Here is a 15,065-nt window from a genome sequence, read left to right on the forward strand (position 1 = left end):
GATAGCATGGGGGAAACTCTGCATTATGTTAGCACTTTGGCTAAAAATGGATACGGAAATGACAGGCTCAGGAAAACCACTGTGTGGATTAACTTCTCATGATAAATGGAGGAAAAGTGTGTGAGGTGTACAGGGCAGAGAGAGGAAGTGTGGGAGGAGGTAAAAAAAAAAAAAGTGCAAACACATCGTAAAGGAACTCCTGTTTCTGTGAGAGAGGTTACATAACACGTTGAAAACAAGGTTATTATTGTTGTTATGAAAACTATTACAGAGACCACAACTAAATAAACACAGATGAAGTATTTTTGCTAACAGAAATATAAATGAGCTGGCAAAGGAAATTGAGCTTCGGTAAACTAAAAATCTAGATGCGAGCAGCAATTATTGGTGTTCAAGTACTGCTGGTACTTTAAGTTCGATTTATTTTGATGAAAAGCATTTCTTAGATGGTTGTTTATTTTAGGACAGTTGGAGATTAGTGATCCAATTCCTTTATATTTTTCACTGTCAAACCCACATATTGTCTGAGTGTCATTTTCTGAAAGTCTGGCATTTCAGAGGTGTAGACTTGTAAAGAAACTGGGCCATACCCACAAGGATCAGAAATTAAATTTAGGATATACATTGTACTTGTCTTGACTCAGAATCAGCACACAAGAGATCCCTGGTAATATTTTAGTATGTAAAGTTACAAATAAAAACAGATTCACCTTATTGCAGCACCCCATATTGGCCCTTTGGTCTTTGCCCTTGTGTCACGAAACAAAACAGTGAGCAATCGTTTTGCCAAACCATCATATTTCAGATCTCTATTCCTTATATTTTAGGTTTCATGATCAGATATAATGGAGAAAAACATAATCCTGATCACTTAAAGGGTTATGTGACCCAAAAGGCTCTTTGAAAATATGGACCTTAGCCTACATTTTTGTAAAATTGGAATGTTTCCTTGAACATTTCATATAATTCACCAGAGGGAGCTGTCTACATTTTTGCGAATCTGAGATGGGGTTTGGGGTATGTTTTGTTATAAATTTCAGATATATGTCGTTCTTGTACACGTCCACGAGAAGTCTTGTTGTACAGATCAACAAAGAAAACCAAAAACCTAAACACCTACCTAACCCCAATCAATAGTGTTTTCAAAAGCAAACATAAGAGTTAAATACAGTGCCATCATATAGTTGTACATTGGTTTTGAATTGTTTTCATCTATTTTTTTTGGAACTGTCACCAAACTTAAACCTAATTTACACCTTTTTCAAAATTTAAGATAAGTCTTTTGTGTCTCCAGAATGTGTCTGTATAGTTTGAGCTTAAAACACTCATCAGATTAATATAGCTTTCAGAAATTAGTGATTTTTAGCTCTGAGCAGCTTGTAGCTGTTTTTGTTGCGTGTGCCTTTAATGCTAGTTCTAAAACTTTACCAATGATTATTGAATGTATTTGTTGTGAAGTTAAATCAAGCCTTTCGATGAGTCACACACTATGATTTTACAAAGTTCACGCATGCACACGCACAGACACACACATTTAACTTTGCACTGCATTACACAGCAAATGTGACAGGATACAGGTTAATATGCACTGCTACATGGATATCCTTTATGTTAATGTACAAAATAAACCTGATTTAACGTCCACAAACCAGGACTGAAGCGCTTTATAATTTTACTGACACTATGCGGCTGAGGTAAAAAGTAAAGACGGTAAAATTGCTGTAATTCATTACAAACATGCAATGTTTTAAAAATGTTTTAAACTTGTAAAACTCATTCTTGATCAAATTTGATGTTGATTGATGATCACAGCGAGCTGTACAATTTTTTAATCCCAGCTGTTTTGCGCACGTCCTGTCTTGCTGATATAATTATACGCATTACTTCGGAGACATGTTAATACGCGTTAATAGGTTGTTAATAGGTGCCCTTTAAACGAAGCACTCCGCATCTCAAACCCAACCCCATATAAAGTGAGCTATTGTACCAAGCAGACTGACCATGACGGAAATGAATTTCATTACAAATAAAAGACACTGTTATGAGAGGGGGGTAAAATAATGTTGTTTTCCTTTTCAATGTACTACTTTTGCATTGTTTTTCAATGTAAATGTGCTTGACTGATGTGTGTGGCACTATGTGGCTGTGTCTGAATGATATATGCAGCGTTTTTTTTTTTTTCAAACCATTCCAAAGTGCTGCGTCTTGCATTATTAGAAGCAAAGACGCATTCAGTGTGAATGAAACCTTAAGTCAATTTGTGGCATTTAATTTGGTGTTAGACAAAGAATTGCATTAAAATAATCCTTTATTTATTGCTAATATATACTATATGTAAATATAATTCATGCAAAAAGGTTTAAAAGTTGTTGGAGTCATACACAGCATTAATTTTACATATAAACTGCAGTTAAAATACAAAATGTTAAAGTATATTTATTGCAGTTTCACAAAAATGTAAGCTAAAGCACATATTTCCAAATCCAGGGCTCTGGACAAACATCTGATTAACATACTAATAATAAAAAATAAAGTAATTATTTATGTTCATTACATTACTCCTTTAATTCAAATAATGAATTAATATCGCAATGAAATGTGACATGCTTATCTCATATTTTTTTGCCAATGCTTCCCATTAATATTATGACTGACTAAACCATGACAAGTTGATGTTTTGAGAAATGAAAAGAGTTCTAATCTGATCACTGTTGTGCAATGTTTTAGCTTTTTTTTCCATGTTAGTGTTGTGGATAATGGCAGCACGGTTTCATTTGGTTTTAAATTAGTTTAATGAATAGGTTGTATAAGAGAGCTCAAAAACTGACTGTAACAGATCTTTTTGTAACACTTTAGTTTAGGTCACAATTCATGCTATTAACTACTGGCTTATTAACTGTCTATTAGTAAGATACTAACTGTTCATTAGTAGTTATAAAGAATGATCTCATTCTCTATCCCTAATCCAATCCAAAACCTAAACCCGACTTTTACCTTACTAACTATTATTAAACAGCTAGTAGTTTATTAACCTTGTAGTGTTAGTTAAATGTTTGTTAATACTGTCATAATATACTGTTTTAATAGTCTAAAATTGTTCATTTAGACCAAAACTAATGTGCTACCAATCTTTTAGTAGTCATGTAAACGCATGGTCCAGCGAAATACATTCTCTCTATCTCGTGCAGCGTTGTCTTTTAAACAGTGCTGATAAATGGTCTGTGCAGCACAAAGTTCAAAGGAGTAACGCTGCTTGGTTATGCATTTGGTGTGTTCTACAATTTATCTCATATGCAACAGAATGTCATCGCTTATCAGCAAATCAGTAGTGGCACCAGTGCGACCTCTAACAAAATTTAGTTTCATGGCAGAAAAAAGGCAGCAAATTGCAACCATTTAACTGTAGTCTGGAGCCCTGTGAAACACTGATTGATGAGCATAAACAGAAGCTCAACCGCACGTGGTTGACACGCGAGAACAATTCCCATTGGGTCTTGGAAGTGCTGCGTAACACACAAGAATGAACCTTGTTGATTCCTACGCATCAGAATGTGTAATCAAAGCCTAAATTAAATCTACTATTATATAAAGCAATTGTGGCTAATCATAAGACTTGGATTAAACCGCTCAGTTTATATGGATTTATTTTACAAGCTGTTTTTAAAGCATCAGAATTTGGATGAATGATCTTTCAGTGAAGGGCCATAAATCTCTTAGAACTGATTCATATATTGGTGACACTTTAGTTTAAACATCATTTTTTCTATAAAGTACATCCTCAGCATGATCTTATTCTATATATTCCTAATCCTACCCAATACTATTTCCTACATTAAAGGGATAGTTCATTCAAAAACATTTATTTTACTCACTATTTATTCCCCTTTAAATGGTTTCAAACCTGTTGAACACAAACAAAGATATTCTGAAGAAAGCTGAAAACCTGTAACTATATACATGCATAGGGGGAACAAATAATTTTGATGTCTATGGTTACAGATTTCCTGGTTTATTTAAAACATATTCTTTCTTTTAATTGAAGATAGAACTTTACAAATGTTAAGAACCACTCGAGTGTAAGTAAATGGTGATGAAATCTTTGTTTTTGGATGAACTATGCTTTTAATAACTACCGTATTAATGAGCAGCAAATTATGAGTTTGTTGAGGCAAAAGTGGTGTTAATGGTGAGACTCACACCTTAAAAAAACAAAATGTGACCAAAATATCTTCATTTGTGCTAGGTAGATTTTGATAAATATTGACAAAGTTTTCATTTGTGGGTAAACAAACGCTTTAACTGAAGATTTTTGACCTTTGGCCTTCTGAGTGATCTTCAATTTGGGCGTTTTAAAAAGTAAAATAAGTCTTTTGTCTCTCCAGGATGTGTCTGAGAAGTTTCAGGTCAAAATACCAAACAGATAATTTATTATACCCTTTTGAAAATGTCAATTATTTTTGGTCATATGGAATTATAGCTCTTTTGTCACCTGTGCCTTTAAATAAAAATAATAAAAAAATATTAATATAAAATTAATATTAAAAATGCCTTTTAATAAAAATGTCCCAACAAATCTGTGGACATTTCATTTCAAAGAAGTATATTCATGATTGCATGTCAGGAGAAATACATCAAGATGAGTTTAAAAAACATATGAATCAGAGACCCACAATCACAAACAACACAGTAAGATGACTGAGCTAAAAAATTTAACAAAAATTTCATTACAATGTTCACGTTTTTGCTCATCTACTTGTGGCAAATGTGACAGGATGCCAACCAAACAGATAAATATATGCTGCTGTACAGAAATCTGTTAAGTTACTGTACAAAATAAATCTTAATTTACATCCACAAAGCAGCACTTCTATTGTGTGATTAAAGAGTCCTCGTTTATAGTTGTGCACATTATGCAGCTGTTCTGATCCCAGTGGTTATAAATTATGTAGCTCAAATATTATAGATCAAAATGCTTTGAAAAACTAACCCTTACTGCTTCTTGAAGTTGGATCACAAAGATTTGGAACAGATATTTTGATCCCAGTTTCTTTGCAAATCATGTCTTGTTAACATGTTTATATGTGTTAATACTGAGACATGTTAATTTGTGTCAGCCAGTCAATATCGGTTAGCAGGGAAAAGCGCACTATGTGGACACAACATACCTATACACATTTATGTCCAAACAAAAATGTTTTCATAGATTTTTCATTATATGTGCCCTTTAAATCTAAACATTGTGTGTGCTGTTCTGTAGATGAAGAAATTTCTCAAAGGTTTGATAAAAGTTGAGCAAATTTTCATTTAAGGGGTAGCAAATAATTTAAGTGATAACATAAAACAAAATGTATTATAAACTAAACTTTTTTTCACGCAACATTTTAGTGTAGTTGATGAAATGATTTTGAATAAATAATCAAAAATGTGAATTGTTCAGTGTGAATAAGTTCAAATCAAACCAAAGTCAGGGTAAAGTAAGACTAGTTTTAAATGCTGCTAATAATATTAATGGCGAGGCAGTGGCGCAGTAGGTAGTGCTGTCGCCTCACAGCAAGAAGGTCGCTGGTTCGAACCTCGGCTCAGTTGGCGTTTCTGTGTGGAGTTTGCATGTTCTCCTTGCCTTTGCGTGGGTTTCCTCCGTGTGCTCCGGTTTACCCCACAGTCCAAAGACATGTGGTATAGGTGAATTGGGTAGGCTAAATTGTCCGTAGTGTATGAGTGTGTGTGTGAATGTGTGTGTGGATGTTTCCCAGAGATGGGTGGCAGCTGGAAGGACATCCGTTGCGTAATAACTTGCTGGATAAGTTGGCGGTTCATTCCGCTGTGGCAACCCCGGATTAATAAATGGACTAAGCCAACAAGAAAATGAATGAATGAATAATAATAACAATAACAACAACAACAATAATAATAATGATAATAAATATAATAATAATAACAATTATTATTATTATTATTATAATCTACTATTATTAATAAACTACTACTAATAATAAACTAGTATTCATTTAACATCTTTTAAAATCTTCATTACAACTTAAACTGAAGATTGTTAAACAAAATGAAACAGAAAACGCTGTGTGACAATCAGAATGAAGGCAATTGAGTGAGAAAGCCAGCACAGACCCAGTCTTGAGGTGAGAGATGGCGTCCTCCACACTCTTCTGGTTGTACTTGACCATGTATTGGTGCATGTCTGGATAGTTACTGCGGATGTTTTTCTCTGTGCTTCCGTTGGGGACCGTTCCAAATTTCAGAGGGGGGTACTGCTCTGTGGGGTGCTGAAACTGAGAGAGGGAAACACAGGATGTAAGTTTTATTGAAACTGATGTTGCATTTGTTTTCTCTAAGTAATTAGCGGACTCACAATAGAGCGCAATGAAAAAAATATTTCAAGACAAAACATGAATGACATATGACAGCGAATGCATGTAAGAAACGAGTCTCCAGCCACTGCAGCTGTCAAAACCAAATATAATACATCATAAACGCTGAACAATATACAAAGCAGCAATGCTGATATGCACGTTGTGTTCATTCTGCTTTTAACAAAAGGGAACAATGGCGAAGAAGCAGATGGGGAAACTATTTTCATTTAAAAAGGGATTTACAAAATGAACACAAGGCGCTTAGAAACAAGAACCAACAAAAGCCACCATGTGCTAAATAGCTTTAAGTATCCAAATTCAATGTAGCTTCTTTACTGAAAATGACACAAGCATAATGGGACACAAATACATTTTGTTTGGTTTACAGAAGTGCATTCATCTGGCATGACAGCAAAACAGTTTTTTTCTGTGTGTGTTTCCTCAAGAATCCCTCCAGATTCCTCAAGGTCAACACTGAGAGCCAAGGGCAAAGGAACATTTCCACGCTAGGATGACGAATTATTGAACATCTCACAGACCCAGATGAGCATCGCCACTACAACACAACCACTGCATGACCTGCTCAATAATAAAGCAAAAAACACATCAATACCATATCCCTCGGCTGCTACTAGGAGAGTATAAAGTGTCTGTATTGTCGACTTTGATAAGCTATTTTAAAGAATTAAACTGCTTCTTATGTAATAGAGGAGATGAAATGGCTAAGAAAAAAAAACTGCCTGGACAACTGTGACATTAACAAGTTTAGAGTTTATAAATGGCACAAGACATTTCTTATTATTAACAATGTTGAAAAAAAAAATAGCTGCTTAATATTGTCAATTTTTTGTGTCACTTTTAATTAAGTTAATGCATGATAATGCGTTAATGATTATAAGACTAGATTTTTTTAAAATAAGTCATTATTGGTATGACTAAGTTTATGCTACAAGTAAAAAAGCTAGTAAGTTACATTTAAACTATACTTTCAGTCTGCATATTAAGAATTTATCATACAATTTTTGCTCTTTCAGAAATGACCTTAAATATATGCTTAAGTATTATTAACACAATCAGACACAATTTTTTTAGTGCATGTTGGCTAAAGTTGAATTGTACGTAGGAATTTACTTCACTAGTACTGTAAAAAAATAATAAAGGTGTGGTATGTAAGTTTGACACCCAGTGGTTGAACTAGGTATTGCACACCTGGTTCAAAACACATGCAAGCGCAGGTTGCCAGATTGAGGACACCAACGGGAGCAAACCTGTCTATCAACCCTAAAGGCTGATTTAAACCTACTTTTTGTTTAACCACACCTGAAATTTATATTTAAGAAACGTCTTCTATTTCATGCAGCTGAACAACAGGATAAACTGTGATCATCTCAGGTACACCTCATGTGCTTTATTCAAGGTTAAATGCTCATGATTTGAGTTTGAATGCCATTGTAAATAACATTTATTGCCTTACTACTGAAAGCACAAGCAGATAGTTCCCCTCAGATCTTGAAAATAAAATAAACCATTTAAAATTGAGCTTTAGATCTGCGACTCAGTGCAAGCCAACACATATCAGTGATTTAGCATGTACATTTAATAATGTTAAGAAGGTTAAATATGTATTAATTAGATTATAAACTTTACCATTTTGTTGGAGTGCAGTAAGTGCACATATAGTCTGTCTGTGCTTCTGATTGGCTGTTTTTAAATTTCAGTCATGTTTCGTCTGGTGCAAACAGCCAAATTGCTTATCAATCTTTGCATGCGTGTTGTTAATACATGGGGTTACAATGTAATCTACTCACCTAATGTTTAAGTTTGTGATATTATTTGCAAAATAATAACCACCTCATGTGGAACTCTGAACCTGCATCTCATTTCTAAGGCTGTTACTGTCCACCGGAGGTCACATTTTGGTTGCGGACACACACTTTGAGAGCCTTTCTGACTGAATGAACGAAATGCGCTGTTTTCCACAAAGGCAACCCAGGGTGCTGAAATTTAATTGGCTAAACTGGCTAAAGTAACCAAAACAACGTTCTGGCACATAACAGACATTTTCAAAGCATACTATCTGAGACAATCCACGCTGCAGCCCACAGCTTGATGATGAACAGGACCAGGTCCACTATACGTAATGGACGATTGCCTACACTTCCCCCTGCCCTAAAACCCAAATGTCACAGTAGTATGGACATTACCCTAGTGGACGCTAAAATGTCCACTATGCCCAGTATGTCATCATGATTACAGACTGCAGCAAAAACATATTGGAATATCTGCTTTTAGCATTGTTTTTTCAGATAAACAAGAATGTTCAATTAGCCTGTTTCTTAAATATCTGTAAACACATTTTTATGCATTAGAAGAGTCAAAAAATTACATACAGCACCTTTAAGTTAAACTTTGTATAATTTAAAAATGTGACTTCAAACCTGATTAACTAATTCAAATAAGTTAAAATACTCTCATTTTCACAGTGTTTAACTAGTACTAGCAGTTCATCTAAAACAGGGGTGCCCACACTTTTTCTTATGAAGGGATAAAAACCAAACTTGATTGAGGGGGGTGGGACGAAAGTGAATATATCAAACTATTACATTAAAGCTGTCATGTTAATGTCCTAACTTATTAATATTGAAACATAAATAGAAAAAAAAATACTTTAATCATATTAATAGTTATATTTCTTTTACATTTTTAATGAACTTCCAACAATTAAAACATAAACACACTTATAACACAATGTTGTTCAATGCTAAATACACGAGTTAAGCTGAATCTTCTTTTGCCTTGATTTTCACATTAATGTCTGGTATATTGTCCTCTATCCTTCGAGTGACAGTATTTACATTTTTAAAAACCTAATTCATGCACAACATTTAATTGAAGCTCAACATTTAATTGTAGCTCAACAATTAAACAAACCAACCTGCAAACAAACAAACAAACAAACAAAAGGTTATGTTCATTTAGAAATGATGATCTCTATTGAAGGCATTTGCCACAAACTTCACTCTAAATATCTTCTCAGATGGGATGGCAGGCCAAATTAAAGGTTATAACAGGCCAACTTTGGCCTCGGGGGCCTACTTTGGGCATTTCTGATCTAAAGAAAAAATGCAATGTAAGTTGCTGTTAACAGAGAGTACACCTCTAAACACTGTAAGATTCAACTAATTACGGAAATTATCCATTTACCAATACGTTCATATTAGTGTAGTTGTTTCATATTGTTGCCTAAAATACACTAAAAGTATCCACCTTATATGTTTTTTTTGCATAAGAGGCAATGCATCCATATGTAAATTTAACACCTTTTATTATCTTCCTTTTTTTTTCTTTTTAATTCTTAATTTAGAAATACTGTAAGCTGCTTTGTAAGATGGATAGCACAACACATAATACAAATAAACAGAGTTAAAACTAAATAGTATGGATGTATTGCATTATCATAAAACCGTGTAATGTAATTGCTGAGGTAAAAGATGTGATTCGCAATACTGAGCTTGTTTCATAAGAGTCAGCATACTTTATTTATTTTTACTTAAGCACACTTATTCAAATGAAATCTATTTTAAGTATACATATGCTTTACATGCACAATGTAAAGCAAACGCAACATAATAGTCTTTCAGAGTCCTCGTCTTTAGACTCATTTTAGTAATAGACTCTGAAAGCACTCAGCTCTTCAAAAGACAAACAGTGAGAAAACGTTTCTCATGCTGTTCATCCACTTAGTGACCAATTTAAACTACTGTGAGTCAGATTTTTTTTCCAGTTCGACTCTAGTCTCTGTAGACATAAAGAACGTCGATCGCAAAAATCCATGTCGACACAACATCAGGAATTATGAAAAGTCTATATGGCCATCTACACGCACCGATAAACACGAGCGCTCAGTATCTACAGCATCTCTTATTCCCTTACCTTTTTATCACTGAGGCCAGACACAGTGTCAATGTATTCCTCTTGGATCATGAAGGCAGCCAGGTTGGCAGTGTAGCTGGCCAGGAAGATGACAGCAAAGAAAGCCCACACAAGAACCATGATCTTGCTAGTGGTTCCTTTGGGGTTCTCCACCGGAACGGAGTTATTAAAGACCAGAGCCCACAGAAGCCAGATCGACTTGCCAATTGTGAACTTTGAACCTCCGGCCTCTGACAGAAAAATGCAGATCAATTGTTCATAGGCTCAATGCAAACAAAAAAAGCATTGAAACAAATTGTCATTTTATATGACAACATTTAAAATAAATTAGACATTTATCAGACACTTTCTTTATTTGTTCATGCTTATTCTAGTATCCAAACTTGTGTTGTCTTACTGTCATGTTATAAAGTAACTAAAATTAAATTAAATGTAAAATATATATATGTGTGTTTGTGTGAATATACACTCCCTGACAAAAGTCTTGTCGCATTTCATAGTTTTAGTAACAACAAATATTAACTTGACTTCTAGGTGATCATTTGGTATCAGAAGTGGCTAATATGAAAGGCAAAGGCCTCTAGATTAAACTTATTTTGCCAAAATAAAATATGATCGTGCCTTGATTTTTAATGATTTAATTAGGACAATAAGGTCTGACTTTGCTTAGACAAAAGTCTTGCAACTTTACAGAAATAATGTACAGTATAGAATATAAAATCATGGTGCAGTGGAAAAAGAATGAATTATGTGTATGACTCCCATGAGCTTGGAGGACTGCATCCATACATCTCTGCAATGACTCAAATAACTTATTAATAAAGTCATCTGCAATGGCAAAGAAAGCCTTCTTGCAAGACTTTGAATTAATCTTCAATGCCTCCTCCTTCATCTTACCCCAGACTTGCTCAATAAAGTTAATTTCTGGTGACTGGGCTGGCCAATCCTGGGGCGCCTCAACCTCCTTTGCTTTTAAGAACTTTGATGTGGAGGCTGAAATATTAGAAGGAGCGCTATCCTGCTGAACAATTTGCCCTCTCCTGTGGTTTGTAATGTAATGGGCAGCACAAACGTCTTGATACCTTCGGCTGTCGATGTTGTCATCCACTCTGCAGATTTCTCCCACACCCCAATACTAAATGTAACCCCAAATCATGATTTTTTCTTCACCAAACTTGACGGATTTCTGTGAGAATCCTGGGACCATGCAAGTTCCAATAGTTCTCCTGCGGTATTTGTGATGATTGAGATGCAGTTCAACAGATGATTCATCTGAAAAAACTACCTTCTGCCAGTTTTCCAATTGATCAACTAGAAGTCAAGTTAATATTTGTTGCTCTTACAACTGGGATCGATGACAAGAATTTTGTCAGGTAGTGTAAATATGTGCTGGTAATTTAATTAGATTACTTTTCCTAATTTTATTCAAGAAGTGAAACTTGTCTAATGTATACATTTATTCCATATTTATTCTGATATATTTCAAGTGTTTATTTCTTTTTGATTTGATGAAAAACCCAAATTCAGTGAAATAAATCAACTTTTTGAAGATATTCTAATTATATGACCAGCACATTTATACTGAGAAAATGGTTAATTGGAAATTGCTGCAAACAATTTATATAAGCTGAATATAAACAAACAAATAAAGTTAATTTAATTTACTTGTTTCAATTCAGCACATATAAATTGTTTGTAACCACTTAATTAAAAAGAAAAAATCTGATGAATCCTTTTTTTTATATAGGGGTATATAGTATATAGGGGTAACTGATAACTATATAGTAACAATAAAATATATAAAAATTGAAAATATGAACAATAATAATTTGACTAGATATTTTTCAAGACACTTCTATACAGCTTAAAGTGACATTTAAATGCTTAACTAGGTTAATTTAGTTATCTAGGCAGGTTAGGGTAATTAGGCAAGCTATTGTATAATGATGGTTTGATGATGGCACTGCAGTCCTTTATTATACATGAGAAACTGCCTGCACCACAAATATCAAACCCAATAAAGAACAGAGGTGAACACAGCCATTAGATCTCTTGAATGAACTCAGTGACAAGCAAACAGTGTGCATTTATCTCTGTTAAAGCAACACTCGGGACTACTAAAGTTTGCCCTTATTAAAAGGTTACGTGCAAGACTCACTCTTGCCGCTCTGAAGACTGCGGTTGTAGCCAACTGGACTGAAGAACTCAAAGATGAAGACGGTCACTGCCACTACCGTCAGGCACATCACAAACATCATCACCCACACCGCAGGACTGTATGGCTCTGAGGAGAGAAGAATAGAAAAAAAATTAGATGACATGACATAAGATGAGATGAGAAGTAATAAGACGAGAAGAAACAAGAAGAGGTGAGATGAGAAGAAAAAGAAAACAACAAAACCGGACAGAACAGATGATAAATGAAGAGAAGAGATGAAACAAGAAGAGAGGAGAAGATGAGAAGAGAAGTTAGGAGACGAGAAGAGATGAGAAGAGATGAGAACAGAAAAGAATTAAACAAGACATGAGACAAGAAATTAAGAGAAGAGACAAGACGAGACAAAAAAAGAGAAGTAATGAGATGGGAAAAAGAGAAAAGGTGAGAAAAAAATAAAAGAGATGAGAATAGATGAGAAGAAAAGAGATGAAAATAGAGAAGACGAGAAGAAGTGAGGGAGGAAGAGAACATGTTAGAACAGGTGAGACAAGAAGAAAAGAGAAAGGAGAAGTGAAGAGAAATAAAAAAAAAAACAGAAAAGATGAAAAAAATAAAAGGTGAAAAAAGAAGAGATCAAGACCAGAAAAGATGAGACAAAAAGAGAAGTTAGAAGAGGTGTGACAACACAAACAAAAAAGAAGAGAAGATAAGGGAACAGAAAAGAGAAGGGAGAGAAGAAGAAATGAGAAGAAATTAGACAAAAAGAGACGAGAAGAGAAGAGGTAAGAGAATAAAAGACAATAAGAGATGAGAAGAGGTCAGAAGAGAATAAAGGAGACAAATAAAGAAGTTAGAAGAGGTGAGACAAGACAAGTAAGGGAATAGGAGAGAAGAGACAAAAAGAGACAAGAAGAAGTGAGAAGAGAATAAAGGAGACAAGAATAGACAAGATGAGACACGAATAAAAAAGACAAGAAGTGAAGAAAAGTAATGAGACAAAAAAGAAAGGAGAGAAGACAAGAATAAAACAGAAGAGGTGGGAATAAATGAGATAAAAAGTGAAGAGATGTGATGAGACAAGAATAAAAGAGAAAAGAGGAGAAGTAAAGAAATGAGACACAAAAGAGAAGAGATGAGACAAGAATAAAAGAGGAGAGGTGAGGAGAAGAGAAGAGAAGAGAAGAGAAGAGAAGAGAAGAGAAGAGAAGAGAAGAGATAAAAAAGGGTAGAGATGTGATGAGACAAAAAGAAAAGAGAAGAGGAGGTGAAAGCAGAAGAATAAAGAAGAAATAAGATGCTTTGTCCAAAACATGAAATTGATAGAGATGAAGCAAATATTAGAATTCGAGGAGACTTTTCAAAAATTATTTAATAATAAAGTCATTTAACTCAAATATTGTTCTATTTGTGAAAAGATAGGAAAAAAACATTTATTGTCTCTTTGCATGAATGACACTTATTTTGACAAAGGAATATTAAAATGCTTTTATGATATAACAAATAAAATAATAAATGCTTTTTATTTGTTCATGCATTATCTGGGTATTGAATTTGAAGAACAATCAAACTACTGATGTTAGCATTTAAAACAAAACAATTAATTTACTTGTATATATATTTTTGCTATTATTATTATTATTATTATTAATTGTATATTCATTTGCAATTATTGTTTTTATGTAATGTTGTAACAAAACAAAAAACAAACAAAACAAAACAAATAAAAAAACAAAATTGAACCTGGTTATTCAGCAATAGATGAATTACTAGCCCCTTTCACACATACAGACCTTTCCTGAAAATTACCGGCAATTTCTGTCTCTGGATGTCTCACAAAGCAGCTGCATAAATGATAAAGCTTTAAATAAAAGTGAAACCACTGGACCCCTTCTACACAAAACACAAACGGCTGACCCCTCCTATGTTTACAAATACAAGCGCTGCTGTTTTTTGGTCATTTCTCGTGATGTCATAATTTACTGGTATTTTAAAATTAAAGTGTGAATGGTCTTTTTCGAAACATCCGTGACTGTGTGAACACCTTTTTTATGAATTTACCATTGAAGTCGTTCCAGAAATTTTCCAGATATTTACCGGTTTCACTGTGCGAAAAGGGCTACTATTATGCACAAATGTAAAAAAAAAGTCAAGTTAAATCGAAATAGAATAAAAAATTGAAAAGGAATTGAAAATGTTGATTTTGGAGTGCCTCACTGAGATGTGATAAATAGTTTGTTTTGAAAGGGATCTGTAAGTCTGATTGATGAGCTTTGAAACGATACGCACCGGTACCTGTAAAGTCATACATCATAATCACATGCAGCAGAGACTGATTAAAGTCAAATATGATGAAGCATTACGGCTGGCACGAGACTCCAGCTCACCCAGAAAAGCCGAGGGAGAGACGGTGCCGTTACTGCGAGACACCATGACGCTGATGCCCGTCTCCACGAAGGGCACAGAGAAGTCCACCACCTCCGACCTCTCCTCATTGATGGTCAGAGAGCCGATCGCCATATCTGCCCGCTTGTACACAACCTAGGCAACAAGAGCAAGCAGAGGATTCGTTTTTTTTTTCCATCTGTCACTTTACTGTTATTTTATTT

The 15,065-nt window shown here is 34.3% G+C and overlaps 1 protein-coding gene across 5 annotated transcripts in view; it reads right to left on the minus strand.

Moving 5' to 3' along the window:
* The window catches only part of grin2db (glutamate receptor, ionotropic, N-methyl D-aspartate 2D, b), a 297,610-nt gene that overhangs the window by 18,363 nt on the left and 264,182 nt on the right, over positions 1–15,065 (minus strand). For all 5 annotated transcript variants that reach the window (XM_073925936.1, XM_073925938.1, XM_073925935.1 and 2 more), the window contains 4 exons: positions 14,844–14,997; positions 12,460–12,585; positions 10,302–10,531; positions 6,127–6,287 (listed from right to left, as the gene is read on the minus strand). In XM_073925936.1, coding sequence (XP_073782037.1) covers positions 6,127–6,287; positions 10,302–10,531; positions 12,460–12,585; positions 14,844–14,997 — 671 coding nt within the window. The remainder of the gene's footprint in view (positions 1–6,126; positions 6,288–10,301; positions 10,532–12,459; positions 12,586–14,843; positions 14,998–15,065) is intronic.

This window comes from Danio rerio, chromosome 16 (genome assembly GCF_049306965.1).
Source record: "Danio rerio strain Tuebingen ecotype United States chromosome 16, GRCz12tu, whole genome shotgun sequence".
In the NCBI taxonomy this organism is placed as follows: Eukaryota; Metazoa; Chordata; class Actinopteri; order Cypriniformes; family Danionidae; genus Danio; species Danio rerio.